Source organism: Monocercomonoides exilis (assembly GCF_001643675.1).
Source record: "Monocercomonoides exilis strain PA203 chromosome Unknown scaffold36-1065637, whole genome shotgun sequence".
In the NCBI taxonomy this organism is placed as follows: Eukaryota; Preaxostyla; order Oxymonadida; family Polymastigidae; genus Monocercomonoides; species Monocercomonoides exilis.
This window is the reverse complement of record NW_027150581.1, coordinates 817,153-833,506: the sequence shown is the minus strand read 5'-3', so window position 1 is coordinate 833,506 and position 16,354 is coordinate 817,153. Positions and strand designations below refer to the sequence as shown.

Here is a 16,354-nt window from a genome sequence, read left to right as displayed (position 1 = left end):
ATCTTATTAACATATTATCATAACATATAAATCTAAATATCAAATAAGAGTTCAGAAATTTTCATTTTTTCAAACTTTTTGTCAAAAATGATGAAATGAAAAAAACAACAGAAAAAATAGATAAAAAGATAAAACATTTCGAATAATAAAACTTCATTATGTATGTTTTATGACATTATACCTAAAAATTGACAGAAAAAGAGAGTTGGTTAAAAATGAGCAAAACAAATGATCGAAAATAAATTAAAAATTCCTCAGATCTTCATCAAAAACAAAAATTGAAACAAAAAAATTTTTGCACTGCCATAAAATAGTAAAATAAACATATAAAAGTTTGCTTTTTATATTTTTATGTTGTATTTATTCTGTTTCAACGAACAAAAAAAATAACCGGGTTTATAAAAATGTTCGGGTTTATAAATCACCCTATTATTCTTTTTCTCATTTTGAAGTATAATTTTTCGAAAAGGTTCTTTTTATGCTCAATGCTTTGAGCAAAATACATAAACAACAAATATACAACCAACGAATCCTGAAACTGGAACACATTTCGACATATTTTCGAATAAAAATTTTTATTAATTACTTTCTTTTTGAAAATAGTTTACAAATAATCGAAAAAAAAGTCAAAAAATGCAAATAAATCTGATGAAATCGCAAACGTTAGTGATCAATTATTTCAAATGTGAAAGAAAAAATCAAATGCTAAATAATCTTTATTAATACTGCATTTTGTCTTCATTTTAATTAGAATAAAAAGAATAATTAAGATTTGTTCGAACATCATTCCAAGTTTTGTAAATCAAAAACGATAAGCCTTTAAGATCAATTAAATCAAAATGAAATTACTATTTCTTTTTAATGAACAATTCTTTCCACATAAAAATTTTTGAACAAATCTATTTATTATTCACCATTTGATCAATTCCTTAAAGCTGCTTTTTTTCGCATGGGGCAGCGCAATTCTGCGATATTACCCTTTGCGTTAGATGGACAATGCTGCTATCCGTGCGGATTTTATTGCTTTTATCCAGAAGTTACTGTTAACGGAAGTTCTGATAAAGTTTCAATATTTTATTTTTCAAAGCGATCAGTTCCAAATATATGTCAAAAACTTGCAAAAAATAATACGAAAGTATGTCTTTTATTGAAATAATTTTCATCGAATTCTTTAACAAACTTTTTTCAGTGGCTGAAAACTTTGTGTCATCACGGAGTTTTGAAGTTTTCAAAACAATATGAGGATCAAGATCATTTTATTTTAATGACTGAAAAAGTTGTTTCTTTGAAAATGGCTATTATATCAATGACAAGAGCTGAAATTATCTTGGGTCTTCGTCAGATATTAGTTTGTAATAACATTTGAAAAATTTAAGTATAGTTCGATTCACACCTCTTTTTTTTTTATTTTTTTTTAAAGGAAACGTTAGCTTTTCTTCATCACACCGTTGGGGTTCAACATGGAAGTCTTTCTTTAAATTCAATTTTTATTATTAAAAAAAAACCTGGTTTGGAGAGATTAATTTGTCAAGAGTTATGTAAATTATCTTTCGTTTTAGTTCGTTGGGTGCTATCCGGCTTTGAGTTGTGTCACAGCGGAATCAATTTTCCGACAGAGTTTTCGAAAGAAGGATTTTCTCTCATGTCGCCATTACTACCTCATTATTTTTATTATGAAGACATCGCCAAAACAAGTAATTATCACATCCATATCCGAGACTTGGTGGCTTTCTTTTTTGTTGCAATGAGTATTTTCTCTTTGCACATTAATGTCCACTCGATCGATTACCCGATGCAGAATGTTGAAGAAGAACGAGAAGATGAAAGAGAGGAGGAAAAAGAAGAAGAAGAATCTCGAAGGAAGCTTTTGAAGCTGAAGCGGCAACTCGAAGAAGAAAAAGCGCTGCGGGAGCTCAAAGAGAAGGAAGGGTTTGGAAATGCCAGCGACCGGACGTATGCTCTGTTCTCGTCCAACCAGCTGCACCACTCCACTTCCTCTTCGTCGCACCCGGGCCATCCGTTCAGCCGCCTCCGCATGCGCCACTCGCCCGTCAGAACATGCAGCTCGCGGTCGTCTTCCCACTCGCCCTCGCGCCTGCACCAGCAGCAGCATCAGCAGCAGCAGCAGAGCCACTGGAACTCCCCAGTCTCTGGCAGCGGAGGAGAAAGAAGATACAACAGCAGCGGGAAATTAGAGACGATTGGCGGAGGAGAAGAAGAAGACGGAAAGGTTGCAGGCAAAAGAAATGAAAGAGAAAGGGCAGGCAGCACGTGGACTTTGGACAGCTGCCACACAAAAACAGCTTTGAGTATAGTTGAAGGGGATGGTGATGATGGCGAAGCGAACGAATCAGAGGTTGCACAAAAGGACAAAGAAAAGCATTCAGAAGTTGAACATTCGCCAAGTTTGCAAGAGAGTGAGTTGGGTGAGAAAGAAGAGAAAGAAGAAAAGGAGTCGAGATTTAAAGAGGGCAAAGCCAATGAAGCAGAGCCTGATATACGCGCCTTGGTAGCTTCAAAGAACAAGAGTGCTTATGACTCAAACAACAATTCGGTGGGGCTTTTTCATAAGCTCTCAGAAAGAGTTGCGCAGAGGCAGTTGAGAAGGACACAAGAAAGAGGAAACTGGGAAGAGACATTGCGATCGGTGGATGCGCAGGACGAGCGGAGGATGAGAAGAGAAAGGAGGAAGCGGAGGAAGAGTGGGAGGAATGGAATGACAGGCGAAGGAGGAGACGCGAACAGCATTGATGATGTGTATGAAGATGAGGAGGAAGACGAGGATGATGAAGACAACGACGACTCTTTGATGGCTGTTGCAGAGGAAGATGAGGATGAATTTGACGAGTTTGAAGAAAGCAAGCTGACGGGCTCGTTTTCTGACTATGGCGCCACAAGCAATGAAGAAGCAACCAAAAAGCATTTCAGAACAGATTCTGTGCAAAACGAGAAATTTGAGCCAAAGAAAGTGGAGGATGAGGAGGAGAGCTACAAAAACGAATCATTCGGAAAGAAAAGCGAAAAAGAAAGAAAACAGAAAGAGAAGGGAAAAGAAGGAAAGGCAAATGGAAGTGGCAAACATGAAGGAATAGAACACGAAAAATCGAGTGAAGAGGAAGAAGGAACAATTAATCAAAATGAAGGCAGCAAAGACAAAGACGCCGAAGGAGAAATGCTGGATGAGCGCAAAGCGATGCAGAGGAGGAAGCATTTTGCGAAGATGAGGCAGAAGCTCCTTCAGAAAGAAAGGGCAAAGTATTTTTCGCAGAAGAAAGACGAACACACAGACAGCACTCCACAACTGATGGACACTCAACTGCAGACACAGCAGAAGATGCATTCACAGCTGGAAGAGGAGGGAAGTGAGGGTGAGGAGGAAGAAAAGGCAAATGCGGATGAAGAGAAGGAGGTGGATAGCTTTGACGATGTCCCAGCACCTTTGGACGAGGAATTTGAGAAGAATCAGCAGCAATCTTTGGACAAGAAGAAAAAGAAGAAGTTGAAGCTTAAGAACGGACCGGGAGACAATAAACTCCATATTCTCGAAGAAGGATCTGAGAAAGAAGGAGGAGAAGGAGAGGAGGAGGAAGAAGACGAAGACGACGAGAAGAAAAACACGAACACATTTTCTATGCAGACGCCGATGTCTGTGACTGTTGGGTCGCTCTCGGCAACTGGCTCTATTTCGACTGAGCTGTCGATAGGAACGCTTCCTGACTCGTTTGTGTCGCATCAGCTGAGCGAAGAAGAGAAAGAGAGGGAGACATTACAAGGAGAAGAGGAAGAAGATGGAGGGGAGGATGAGGATGATGATGATGATGAAATCGAAGGTGATGCAGATGAAGAAGACGATGAAGGGACAAGCAAAAGAAGCAAGAAACAGGCAGAAGGAAGTGTCAGTGTGACGTTCAAAGACTCGCAAACTGTTGCACTTTCAGACACAACATCAGAAGTGCCCTCGCCTTCTCGCTCGCTCTCTATCACTTCTCCTCAGCTGGTGATGCTGGAGAAAACAGAGAAAGACAAAGAGAATGTGAATGGCGAACGAAAAAGAGGGAGGAAAGAGAAAGAGAAAGAGAAAGAAGCCTCTTTCAACAGCCTGCTTTTGCCTGATGAGCCAAAATTAGCACGTTCTGCCTCAGTTGATCCCTTTTTCAGATTCCGAGACAGCCACAAGGCGAATGAACACAATCAAATGCACAATCAAGGACAAAGCAATGTGCCTTCTTCCTCTTCCTCTTCTGTTGGTGTCTCTTCAGCAGAGGTTGATCTGATGGTCAATCCAGACAATCCATTTGGGCTGACTGCAGACGACTTGGCGTTCTTTCTGCATCCGCGATCGCTCTCTGTTGATTCGCCTTTCATCATTCCATTCAAAGTCTTCAACACCGAACGTGAAGCAGCAGAGAAAGAGAAGAGAGAGAAAGAAGAAGAACGAGAAAGAGAGAAGGAAAAAGCAGCACGCAGAAAGCAGAGAAAAGCGGAACAAAGAAAAAAGAGCATTCATCTGCACAGGAAGAGACAGCATGCACAGTACAAGTCGCGAGCAGAAGAGCATTCTTATCGAAAGGAGCGGATGAAACTGGCAAACGACGACGAGAAAGAGGAGACGCTTTCTCTGCCGCGTGAGCTGTCGTCAGATGGGACATTTGATGATGAACTGGATGAAGACGATGGAAGCTACCGCCCACCAGCCAGCGAAGAGGAGGAAGACGATGTGGAAGATGAGACGAAGACAAGCAGTGATTTCATCATGGGCGACTCTGAAGAAGAAGAAGATGTTGATGACAGTGAAGAAGATATTGATGAAGAAATGGCTGATAGAAATGCAAACACAAACACAAACACGAATGCAACTGGAGAGGATAAGAAAGACACAGACCAGTTTGAGGGGAGCACTTTATGCTCAGACATCAACACGCTCGGCAGAAGTGACGAAGAAGGCGACAACACTTTGAAATCCTGCCATTCTACTTTGTTGCAGCACAACAGGCACTCCTCCACTCACTCACACGAGCACACACACAACTCCTCTCAGAGTCCCATTCAACACAAGCGAGGCAAACAAAAAGAGAAAACAGAGACACAAAAAAGAAAAGAAGCGAAGAAATCAACAAGAGCAAGGCATGTCAGGACTCTTTCTGGACGCAGTTTGGATTCGTCGTCGTCGGCTCCTTTCACTTTGGGATCTGCTTTTCGTTCGAGATATTCATCATCATCTTCATCTTCTTCTTCTTCCTCTTCTTCCTTTTCGTCTGCTTCTCTACAAAATACTTCTCCTCTTCATTCATCTCACTCAACACTCGCAAAGTCTTCTTCAGCTTCTTCTCTCCGCAACAAACGATCATCTTCTTCTTCATCTACCTCCTCCTCCTCCTCCTCCTCATCATCATCATCTCCTTCTTCTCCATCCACACATGCACCACCCATCCCTTCTGTCTACCAGCTTCCTCCATTTCTCCGTGTTGATCTTCCACTTGCCCTGTTTGGACCAGACTATGCCTTCCAAGTGCCTTTTGATGCCATCGCCAGAATGGCTGCAGCGTTTGAAGATCTGCAAAAGAAGCACTTTTCATTTGTGAATGAGCAGATGAGCCAAAAGGAAGGTGCAGGCAGACAAGAAGGAGGAGAAGTTGTTGTGCAGACAGCTTCTAATTATGCTTCTTCTTCTTCTGTTTCTGCTTCTGCTGCTGGGGCAGTTGAATCTGTGCCATCTGTTGGAGCAGTCAGAACAGCATCTTCTGAGGCAATGAGCAAAAATGATGAACAAACTTCAAAGATAGACAAGAGCAAAGAAGGAGCAAACGGTGAGAACGCATCTCAAATGTCACATTCTGCTAACACTTTTGTTTCTTCCTCTGTTTCATCCAACTCAAATGCTGGGGTGAAAGCATCGCCAGTGCTGACAGACCCGTCCGTTGTGAAGATTTCAGACTTTCTGAATTCTTTTCTCGATTCCTTGAAGCCATTTGGAGTGGATGTGAAGCCACACAACACAAATGAACAAGCAATCAATGAAACCACATCCACAAATGCCTCTTCAAACGAGATTATTCCCTCTCCATTGTCTTCTTCCTCCTCAAAGCCATCCCAATCTCAATCTCACTCTCTCTCTCCCTTCCTCCCAATCCCTGATGCTAGCTATCTCCTCTCCTCCCTCCGTCCCTTCCGCCCTTTGTGCTCCTCTCCTTTCATGTGGCCCACCCCTGGCTCTCTTCAGCTGCGCCCGCCGCACAGCAGAGCATCTCTTGGAGACTGGATAAGTGTGTCTATGACGGTGCATGTGCTGCGGATACAGTCACGCGGAGAGGAGGAGTGGAGAGAGATCAACGAGAGAGCAAAGGAGGAGGAGATGACAAGGCAGAAAACAATTGCTGCTGCTGCTTCTTCTTCTGTTTCTTCAACTTTATCTGCTTCTGGTTCAAAGGATGCTATTCCAATGCTGCATGAGCCATCCACACAGGAATCTCTGTCCAAACAGCATCCATCTCTCTCTTCTTTGAAGAAAGAGGCGAATCCTCTGAAGATCTGCGAGAAAGCTCTTCAGTGCTGTGTCACACCTCGTTCAGCTGCCAAGCAGTTGAGTCTGACGCCTTCCTTCTTGTTTGCCTTCATCTACCACATCATCGCACCTGTGAAGACAGTAGCTGCATCTGAGGGATGCTTCAGCTCATTCCGCTCTTCCTCTCTTCCCCAAAGCCAAAATGCCTTCCCATCCCATCCAACATATTCCCAATCGTCGATCATGCAACCTTCTCCTTCTCTTGCTAATCCATTCCTGTTTGTGGAGCAGATTCTGAATGTGCAGTCACTCAGCATAAGAGCTCTGGAGCCTCTTCTGTCTGAATGCTTCGTCCCTCTCCACAACAGAAACGTGCCTCATCTCGTTTGCATCAGGCCTTTTGCTCCTTCTCAGCCGGATTATTCACTTCTCTCACACAATTCATCATCATCATCATCTTCTTCTTCTTCTTCTTCTCTTTCCTCTTCCTCATCTGCTTCCTCCATTCTCCCCTCTCACTTCTTCAGGACTCGCCCTCGTCGCAAAGAGACACAACATTTCTTCCGTTCGATGACTCTGTCGTTTCTTCTGTCACACGAAGAGAACATGTCCTATCTCTGTGATGCATCCACACTCTATTCATTCTACAGGAATCAACATTCTCCTTCCTTTTCTTCTTCCTCTTCTTCTTCCTCTTCCTCTTCTTCTCATTCATCCAAACAGACACACCAGCTGATGAGCACACAAACTGTGCAGACTGCTCAGAATGCATCTGCTGTCATCCTTCAGCCTCTTCGCAATGCTCTTTTTGTGAATCATTTGAAGGCATTCATCTCTTCTTCTTCTTCTTCTTCTTCTTCCTCCTCCTCTTCTTCTTCTTCTCCCTCTGAAAACACAGAAATTCCCTCAAAAACTTTTCAAAGTGCAGATGAAACAAGGAGACTTCTGCATCGCCTCCTTCGTCTTCCATCTCTTCCTGATGAAGACGAATGTGCTGGCTGTGTCATGTGCCAGTCTGCTGATCTGCTCTACAGACTGAAGAAAACAGCTACTCCAATCACTTTTTCTTCTTCTTCTTCTTCTCATTCTTCTCATTCTCATTCTCATTTCTCCTCCACTCTTTCCTTTGCCTCATGCTCCTTGCCTGCCTTCTCCCCTCTACTTCATCAGCCTTTTCTGCTCCACCCGACAAACACAAAATGCGATTTTGCCTCTTCTTTCTCTCCCTGCCATCCATCTGCACAGATCACAAATGGCAGAGTGGACGTGGGTATTATGCCTTTCAGTGCTCTTATTGAGAGTGATGGAGCATCTTCTGCTCAAAATATTCAATCAATTGCTTCTTCTTCTTCTCCTTCTTCTCCTTCCTCTTCTATTTCTCAATCAAACAATCAACCATCATCTTCTTCATCCACATCAATAGTCCCATCAAACTCTCTCTTCCCTTACTCCATCATCCACTCCTTCATCATCGACTTCTTCACCAGCCTCGAATCTCACCTCTCCTGCGACATTTCCTCCTTCCTCTTCTTCCTCCCCCGCTTCCTTCCTTTCGTCGATGGACACTTCCTCTGCTACACTGCTGTCTACAAGCTCTGCCGCTGCCTCTCCTCAAAAGTGAATGCAAACTCCAAAAATGGCAGAGTTTTTGCCTCTTCTCTTCATCCGTCGCCTTCTGCAAAGACTTCTCTTGCTTCGTCTGACACACAAAAATATGTGCCAACTTCATCGTCACCCATCATGGCATCTTCTGCTTATTCCTCTCTTTCTTCTTCGAATGCTGCTTCTGTTCTTAATTCATCATCCTCTTCATCTAATAATAATATTAATAATAGTAACAGTTCCATCTCAGAAACCAACTTTTCATCTTCTCAATCATCTTCTAATCAATCTGATTCATCACAATCAGCCACAATCCTTCAAACATCATCAATATCCTCTTCTTCTTCTTCTTCTCCTTCTCCTTCTCCTTCAACCGATTCTTCTTCCTCTTCTCCACTCAGTGCATTCACTACAGACATCGACTCAGCAACTGCCATTGCAAACTCTCTCTGTGTCATCGCCTGCTTCCTGTTGGTTGCCAGAGAACTGCCTCAATTCGAGAATGCTAAACAAGCTCAGTCAATGAATCAAACAATACCAAACCAACAAGCTTCTTCACCTTCTTCACCTTCCTCCTCTTCTTCTAATTCTTCTAATGCTTCTTCTTCTTCTCCATCTTCATCTTCATCTTCATCTTCATCTCCCCTTTCCTCTTCCTTTTCCACCACTTCAGTGAACGACCCCTCATACCGCCGCCATCTTGTGTGTGCTGTCATTCTTCCCTCTCTCATCCGCTTTGCTGAGTCACCTGATGCTCCTCTCACAACAAGAGTGCATCTTCTGCATTCAGTAGCATCCCTATGGGGATATGCCACCACACTGGCTATTGAGGAAGAAGGGAGATGGAAGGAGAACGAGAGGAGGAGGCAGTGGCTGGAGATGAGGGAGACACAGCTGAAGGCGGAGAGAGAGAAATACAGAGGGAAAGAGAAGGAGAAAGAAAAAGAAAAAGAAGCATCTATTCTTCAACAGCTGCAACACATTGAATTTGCCAAGAAAGCAGAATCGCAAAAGATGAGTGTCTCTTCAACGAAGACATTTCCCCCTCGTTTCTACTTTGCTGTCCTGATGGCGATAGACCAGCTTCTCATGCCTTTCTTCCGGTCGATGCTGCGTCTCTTGCTTTGTGTGCCAATTGCTCTGAGAACACCAGCTGTGTCATCGCTCCTGTCTGCCATGAAGAAGACTTCGTTTCTGGGCCTCCCCATCCTCCAGCACAGATCAGAACAGCCTGATGGAATGGAGCTGTTGAATGCGACTGCTTCTAATGGTGTGCGTGTTGATGGATTGACATCAAATGCTTCTGCTTCAGTTGCTGATAATAGTGCACATCAGTCGCTTGTATCACAAAGCAATACAAGTGCTTCCTCCTCCTCCTCATCATCATCATCTGTTTTATCTCCTTCACTCATTTCCACTCGCCGGCGTTCGAAGACGCTTGCCTCTCCTATTTCTTTGCATCCATTCGATGTGAATCCTTCTGCCACTCACTTTCTGGTCAATTGTCTTGGCACTTTTATGGAATGGCTCACTCCAGCCGCACTGGCCTTGTTCTTGTCAGCCCCTGCACTTTCGTCAGAAGAGGCATTCACTCCAATCAAAGATGGATATGCTCTCATGCTGGAGAGAGGAGCAAAGACATCAAAACAGCAAACTTCTTCTTCTTCTGTTGCTGTTGATTCATCTCCATCAAAGCACTCTCCACTTTCTCACACAGACAATTCATCAGGTGCCACCATGTCACAAGATGCCCCAGAGCCGATGACAGCAGCCAGTCGAATAGCAGTAGCAGAAATGATGAATGCATCTTCGTCTGGCAAAGAAGCCCATTCACCGCTGGCTCTTTCAGACAGCTCGCTTGTTCCGCCTCATCACAAAAAGGGATCGGTGATTGGATTCCCTTCGACCCCCACGTGTGTCACAGAAGGGCAAGGAGTGAATGCAGTGTGGCTGTTCATCAGCTCAATCACAACAGATGATTGCAATGTGATGAAGGAGGCAATGAAAGAGGAGAAGATGGCTGTGGAAAAGGATAGAAAACAAAGTGAAGAAGAAGATGTACTGAAGAAGGAGACAGACGATAATCAGTCAGATGATGCTGAGAAGAGCACAAAGAGAACAAGAGCACAATTACTGGCTCCTTATGTCTCCTGCTGCCAGTACATTTCCTCTGTCATTCTGACCTCGTTCAGCCACCCAGAGCATTCAGATGCCATCGAAAATGCAGTCAGTCCGAAGTGTCGTTATGGTGTTCGTCTGCTTTATTGTCTGTCAATTCTGAACAGACTGAGACTCACTCCATACACATTCTCTCATTCGTGCCATGAGCTGCTGAACTCAATCAACGCATCAGTGTTTGGGATGAACGAGGCTATGCAGTTTATTCGGATGTGTGTGGAGGTGAAGAACATGAAGACAACATCGTGTGAGCAGATCGCAAAGGAATGGGTGGCAGTTGGAATGTACACAAAAGAAGGGACAGAACGACAGGAAAGGAATGCGAAGGAGAGCATCTCAAAGGAATCCACAAAAAAAGATCAGAAATTGGAATCTTCTTCTTCTTCTTCTTCTGTTTCTGTTTCTGCTTCTTCTGCAACTTCTGATGCTGCAGTTGCTTCACAAGAAAAGAAACAAACTCAATTACAATCACAAACACAAGCACATTCACAAATGCCAATTTCATCAACTCCCTTTTCCTCTTCCTCTTCTTCGTTGCGTCCATCTCCTCTCCAAAGAGAAGTCATGCATCACTCATTCATCGCACCTCTAAAAGCACCGTCAACACGATTCCACGTTCTGTTCCATTCGAATCTTGAGCAGCAGACACACAACTGGATGGCATCTCAACAGACAAACAAAAAAGAAGAGGAAAACAAGAAGAAGACAACTTCAATTGGAACAGGTTCTGCTATTTCTGTTGGCAACAATCAGAATCATTCACAAGGAGAACTGTCCAGCATTCAATCACCTGCACTCAACGTACAATCAACACATTCCTCTCTGTTTTCTCCCTCTTCCATCTCATCCTCTCTTCCTCGTGTGCTCAGAAAGAGACACCCAGCCGCTGAGAGCGAAGAGGAAGTGCTTGTGGCAGAGACGCTTCTCTCACTGACGCATGCAGCACTGGAGTATCGCTGTGCCTTCTGCATCAACACATTCTACGCAGACGTGTCTGCTTTGCTCTTTGAGAAAAGCGCGCCTGTCAGAAAGACAGCTGCCACTTGGCTCAAAACGATGACAGCTGCATTAGAGGCAAACGAGAGAGGATGCCTTCCACCGGCTGAGTCAAGACGTCACGAGTTGATGTCATTCTTGTCGCTTGCGACTGCAGATGCAGATGAGAAGGAAGATACTTTGAATTCAAATGCCTCATCGTTGTCATCATCTTCTTCTTCCTCTTCTTCGAACTCATCCACTTTATCTGACAGCTGCACATGCAGTTATTGTCGCATGAATTCGCATTCTTCGCACACTGATCCTTCAGAACGTCTTCTGTTTGGTTCTCCATCTCCTTCCTTCTGCTCTCCCTTCTTCTGCAACCAGCTGCCCTGCCACTGCTTCTCCCGCTACTTCATCCTCCCCATCGACGAAGTGGTTGAGAAGAAGGCTGAAATCATACGAGGCCTGTCGCATCAGCTGCGTGCCTCACCAAAAGCAGCCAATTCTCTTGTTGACTCTGCCCTTTCTGCTCCTCGCCCCACCCTCCGCACTGCCCAGCTGCTGCGCCATTCGCGCCCTCACTTCTTCTTCCCTCTTCCGCACGAGGCATTCGCCTTTCTGAGAGGAGTGTCGCTTCCTCAGACACTCCACGCCCTGTCTTCTCTGACTGTCCTCAGCTCATCGGCTGCTCAATCAGCAGCATCTGTGCTGCCATCCTGCTCTTCATTGCATCTTCCTCTGAAGAATTCTGCTGTGCTCCACCCGCTCCACGTGATTGCAGACGCGTCTTTCCTTCTTTTTGAGGAAAAATGCTTTGCAGACGAAGAATGTTGCTCTGCTGCTGCTTCTGATGCTTCTGCTGACTCATCCCTCTTCCTCTCTTTCTGCCCTCTAAACACACAGAAAATTACCCCTCATAACGAGAAAGGCACGGGAATCTCTGCCCAAAAGGAGGAAGAGGAAGAATCGGCTCAGGAAGACGACGAGTCAGAGGACAACTGGAAGAGCTTGCGCTTTGAAGAAGACGGAGTGAGTTGGAGGAAGCAAAGCTTGACTCTTTGGAGAAAAGCTGAAAAACTACTTGTGACAAATGGAATTATTTCATTGTAAGTTTTTAAAATACTTTTGTTTTTTCCAATTATGTTTATGATTATTGTTCTTATTTTTATTTCACTTAGTTATGCATTTGAGATATTAAATGTTTTCCGATTGAGAGTGTATTTATTTTATTTTATTTTATTTTTTTTTATTATAGAATGTTTTATATTTTTAATTGTTTTAATATTAAATTATCAACTTATAATGTGAAAATTGAAGAAAAGTCAATTATAACATGCTTTTTTATTTTTCTGATTGTTAAATGATATGGTTCGAATATGTCAGAATTTATATGAATATAAAAATTCAACTTGTTCCCATATTGCGAGTTTGGTTGTTTCAAGTTTCACTTCATTACAATCAAGCAAAGCTATTCACAACATTTTAAAAGTTAAAAGCTAATGAGTATAATTAGGCATGTACTTGCAAGAGAGATTTGGGACTCTAGCGGTTTTTCAACAATAGAGATTGACCTTTTTACCGATCATGGACTTTATCGTGCTTCCGTTCCTTCTGCAACGCGACAAGATATTCGTAGTGATTCGTCAGAATGTTCAGAGTTAAGTAATATTTCATGTTACAATTCGTCAATTGTAGTTGATACAGTTAATTATAAATTGACTCCATTGTTAATTGGCCAAAACATTACCCAGCAGCATGCAATCGATAAAATTCTCAGCGAACTTGATTTATCCATAAGTCAAAAGGCACTTGGCGTTAATTTGCCAATGGCTATTTCCATGGCTGTCGCAAGAGGAGCAGCTTCAGAAAAAGGAATACCTCTTTATAGACATATTTCTGACATGATGGAAAATCCTGCTATTCGTTTGCCTGTACCAATAATTAATGTTATAAATGGTGGATTACCTGTTGCAAATGAACTTCCATTTCGAGAATTCCAAATTGCTCCTGTTGGAGCATCATCATTTCACGAAGGGATAAGGATTGGAAGTGAGATCAGCCAAATAATCAAAAGGAAAATTAAAGAACAATATGGATTAGAATGGACAAATGTTAATGAAAAGGGTGGATTTGTTCCACCATTGAGAACCGAAGAAGAGGCGCTGACAATGATTACAGAAGCAATAAAGGAAAGTGGAAATGATGGAATTGTCAAAATCTTTATTGTAGTTGGCGCAGATGATTTTTATAATAAGTCAAGAAATTTGTATTATCTTGGCTATAAAAGAAAGAAAAAGACTGGTGAAGAAGAAGGAGATGAAGAAAATAATGAAGAGATGAAGGAAGAAACCAACGAGATGAAGGAAGAAGCCAACGAGACGAATGAAGAAATGGCAGAGAGTAAAATCGAAGACGATGAAAGAGAAATTTCACACGAAGAGAAGGAAATTGATGCAGATGCGTCAGAGGTTAATGCAGAGAATATTTCTGAAATGAACGGAGATACCGCTTTCCCTTTAGGTTCTGACTCTGCTTCTGCTTCTGCTTCTGCCTCAGCTTCTACTTCATCCTCATCTACTGCTTCATCCTCACAGCTTCCATCAAATACCGAAAACGAAAAGGGCAGCAAACACAGGTGGGTGTTGAATCAGATGGAGCTTGTTGCATATTATGTGTCACTTGTTCGTCGCTATCCAATTGCTTCGTTGTCTGATGCATTCGCAAGTGAAGACGTTGAAGGATATCTTCAGCTTTCAGATGCGATGCACCGAGTAGAGAGACAGAAGCCCACAAGGGAGGAGGAAGAAGAGGAGATACGGAAGAGAAAGCAGAAAGAAGCAGAGGAAAGGCAAAGAAGAGCAGAGGAAGAGATGAAAAGGAAGCAGGAAGAGGCGGAAAGATTGGCAAGAGAAGAAGAAGAGCGGAAAAAGAAGGAAGAAGAGGCTGCTGCTTTGGCTGCAGCTGAAGGCAAGACGAAGAAAGGAAAAAGAAAAGCAAAAGAAGAAAAAGAAGCAACCAAAGAGAAAAAAGGAGGGAAAGGCAAAGAGAAGGAGAAAGAGAAAGAGGAAGAGGTCAAAATTAATGTTCCATCATTCGATCCAACTGACTTTATGGACTCGAAGTTTCAGGTGATGAGCGATGTGATTGCTTCTTCTTGTGCAGCAAATGCAGAAGGCGACAGCGAAACACTGACAGCAGCGATTGTCGAGGCCGAAAGCAACAGCGACGAAGAAGTGATAACCGAAAAGGCAGTTCGGATGGCAGGGAAGATGAAAGTGGAGAAGTGGATGGAGACGATGGAGACGCAGTGGGAGAAAGACAGCGCGGAGCAGAAGGAGCTGAGGGAGGAATACGAAGACATCGACAAAAAAGTGATTGAGCTGACGATTCCAAAGGCTGTCCCGATGAAGGCAGCGAACACTGTGCTGTTTCGAATGGAGCAAATGAAGACAGTCACAGAAGCTGTCGCCACTGCACGAGCAGCGATGAAGAGGGGCTGGTCTGTTTGTGTTGCTGGGAGCGAAGGCTCGGAGTCAAAAAGAGGCAGACTTGAGAAAATTCCGATAGTCAATCAAGAAGGAAGTGATTTGGCTTCGACAAAAGGCGAAGAAGGAGGAGAAAGAGAAGGAGAAGGAGAAGAAGGAGAAGAGGAGAAAAATGAGTTGCAGGAGGATGTGGAAGGGGTGAACTTTGGGTTTGAACTTGGGGAGGAGGAGATTTGGGTTGGGGGAGGGAACACGGAAGACACGTTCCTGGCAGACTTTGCGGTGGGAATAGGAAGTGGGCAGGTGATGTTTGGAGGTGCCAACAGAGGAGAGAATGTTCTGAAGTACAACCAACTCCTCAGAATTGAAGAGGAAATGAACGAGGTGAACACACAGCTTAACAGAATGATTGAGCTTCAAAATAAAATTCTTCCGAAAAAGGGAAAGTATAAAGAAAGACCACTTGAAAAAGTTGTGTACAGCCTTGAAAAGTGGAACCAGAGCGACTTCTCTTTGGAGCAGAGGTAAAAATATGTTTTTATTTATTTCACATCACTTCTGTGACTTTTTTTCACTTTCACTTCTTTTCTTTTCTTTTATCTTCAAACTTTTTTTCATTTGTTTCTAATGAAAAATAAGCTCATTTTCACAACTCAAAAAAAAAATATTGGTTTTCAAAAAAACCTCTAACATATCTAAATGAGATGAATAAACACAATGAGAAGGAAATTTTAACAAAAATATCAAATTAACAACTCAACATCAAATAAGTGTATAAAAGATAATTTTAACATTTGATAAATACAACATTCATCCACAAACGCATGTCTCTGGGCAATAATGAAACAGTCCATGATGCTCCCAACATGAAAAATCGTGTTCTCTTGCATATGAAGAAAGCTTTTTCATCAAAACAATTTGAGTAGTATCAATTCCCCATTCCCCATTATCAATACAAAAATCCCACTCGTGAGTTTTGTACCAATTGTAAGTTTTCTCCATCCATTCTCTGCTGTGTTCATTATATTTAACCCTGTGAGGCTCTCTTTCCAATCTTTCAAGAATTCTTTTCCAAAGAAGCTCTTTGTCAACGTTGATAAGAACTGTGTAAATATAAATATTTTTTGTTTTCAACTCTTCAATTTGCTCTTTTATAACTGGACCAAGAAGATGTCCGTGTGGAGCATAAAATTCAGCGCTGTATGGCGATCTATCTGCAATAAATATCGTTGAATCATGATCCTTTACTGTTTGGGTCATTTTTAACAATCTCATAAACCAGTTTGACAACCACACAGTTTCCATAACCAACGTTTGAGGATGTAATGCGTATTCTGGCATCTCCATAAAAGCTTCATCGAGTACTTGAAAACCTGCCTTTTTAAACTGAGAAATAAGCATTGTTTTTCCAACACCTAAAAAAATCCGTTTTCGTATATTATTAAATAATTCAATATAAAAATGCAAACCGTGGCATCCTTCTAAACATATGACAATCATTTAGCTTGAGATATTTATCAACAAAAATTATCTTTTTATTTTTTATTCCATCAATTTGTTTTATAGTACCTCAAAATGCCATGTAAGTATGGTTACAACCTTTAAT

At 42.4% G+C, this 16,354-nt stretch overlaps 3 protein-coding genes across 3 annotated transcripts; 2 read left to right on the top strand and 1 right to left on the bottom strand.

Annotated features, from left to right (window-relative positions):
• The first annotated feature begins 915 nt into the window (after nt 1–915).
• MONOS_1813 (putative SCY1-like protein 3) lies at nt 916–12,596 on the top strand. The gene is made up of 4 exons (XM_067871118.1): nt 916–1,135; nt 1,190–1,348; nt 1,421–1,508; nt 1,560–12,596. The coding sequence occupies exons 1-4, from the start codon at nt 950–952 to the stop codon at nt 12,371–12,373; spliced, it is 11,247 nt and encodes a 3,748-aa protein (XP_067723741.1). The 5' UTR covers nt 916–949; the 3' UTR covers nt 12,374–12,596.
• MONOS_1814 (putative enolase) lies at nt 12,498–15,431 on the top strand. Its single transcript, XM_067871129.1, has one exon. It carries the CDS (start codon nt 12,763–12,765, stop codon nt 15,274–15,276), a length of 2,514 nt encoding a protein of 837 aa, XP_067723740.1. The 5' UTR covers nt 12,498–12,762; the 3' UTR covers nt 15,277–15,431.
• On the bottom strand, nt 15,291–16,336 carry MONOS_1815 (uncharacterized protein). The gene is made up of 2 exons (XM_067871140.1): nt 16,218–16,336; nt 15,291–16,163 (listed from the first exon to the last, which is right to left on the bottom strand). The coding sequence occupies exons 1-2, from the start codon at nt 16,246–16,248 to the stop codon at nt 15,559–15,561; spliced, it is 636 nt and encodes a 211-aa protein (XP_067723739.1). The 5' UTR covers nt 16,249–16,336; the 3' UTR covers nt 15,291–15,558.
• Between the last annotated feature and the right edge of the window lie 18 nt (nt 16,337–16,354).

Excerpts from the sequence above, each read along its gene's own strand:
- MONOS_1815 (XM_067871140.1), bottom strand. The coding sequence starts at position 16,248 with ATGATTGTCATATGTTTAGAAGGATGCCACG. Across the intron at positions 16,164-16,217 it reads ATGTTTAGAAGGATGCCACG|GTGTTGGAAAAACAATGCTT; the intron begins GTTTGCATTTTT and ends GGATTTTTTTAG.
- MONOS_1813 (XM_067871118.1), top strand. The coding sequence starts at position 950 with ATGGGGCAGCGCAATTCTGCGATATTACCCTTTGCGTTAGATGGACAA. Across the intron at positions 1,349-1,420 it reads TGGGTCTTCGTCAGATATTA|GAAACGTTAGCTTTTCTTCA; the intron begins GTTTGTAATAAC and ends TTTTTTTTAAAG. Across the intron at positions 1,509-1,559 it reads TATTATTAAAAAAAAACCTG|TTCGTTGGGTGCTATCCGGC; the intron begins GTTTGGAGAGAT and ends CTTTCGTTTTAG.
- MONOS_1814 (XM_067871129.1), top strand. The coding sequence starts at position 12,763 with ATGAGTATAATTAGGCATGTACTTGCAAGAGAGATTTGGGACTCTAGC.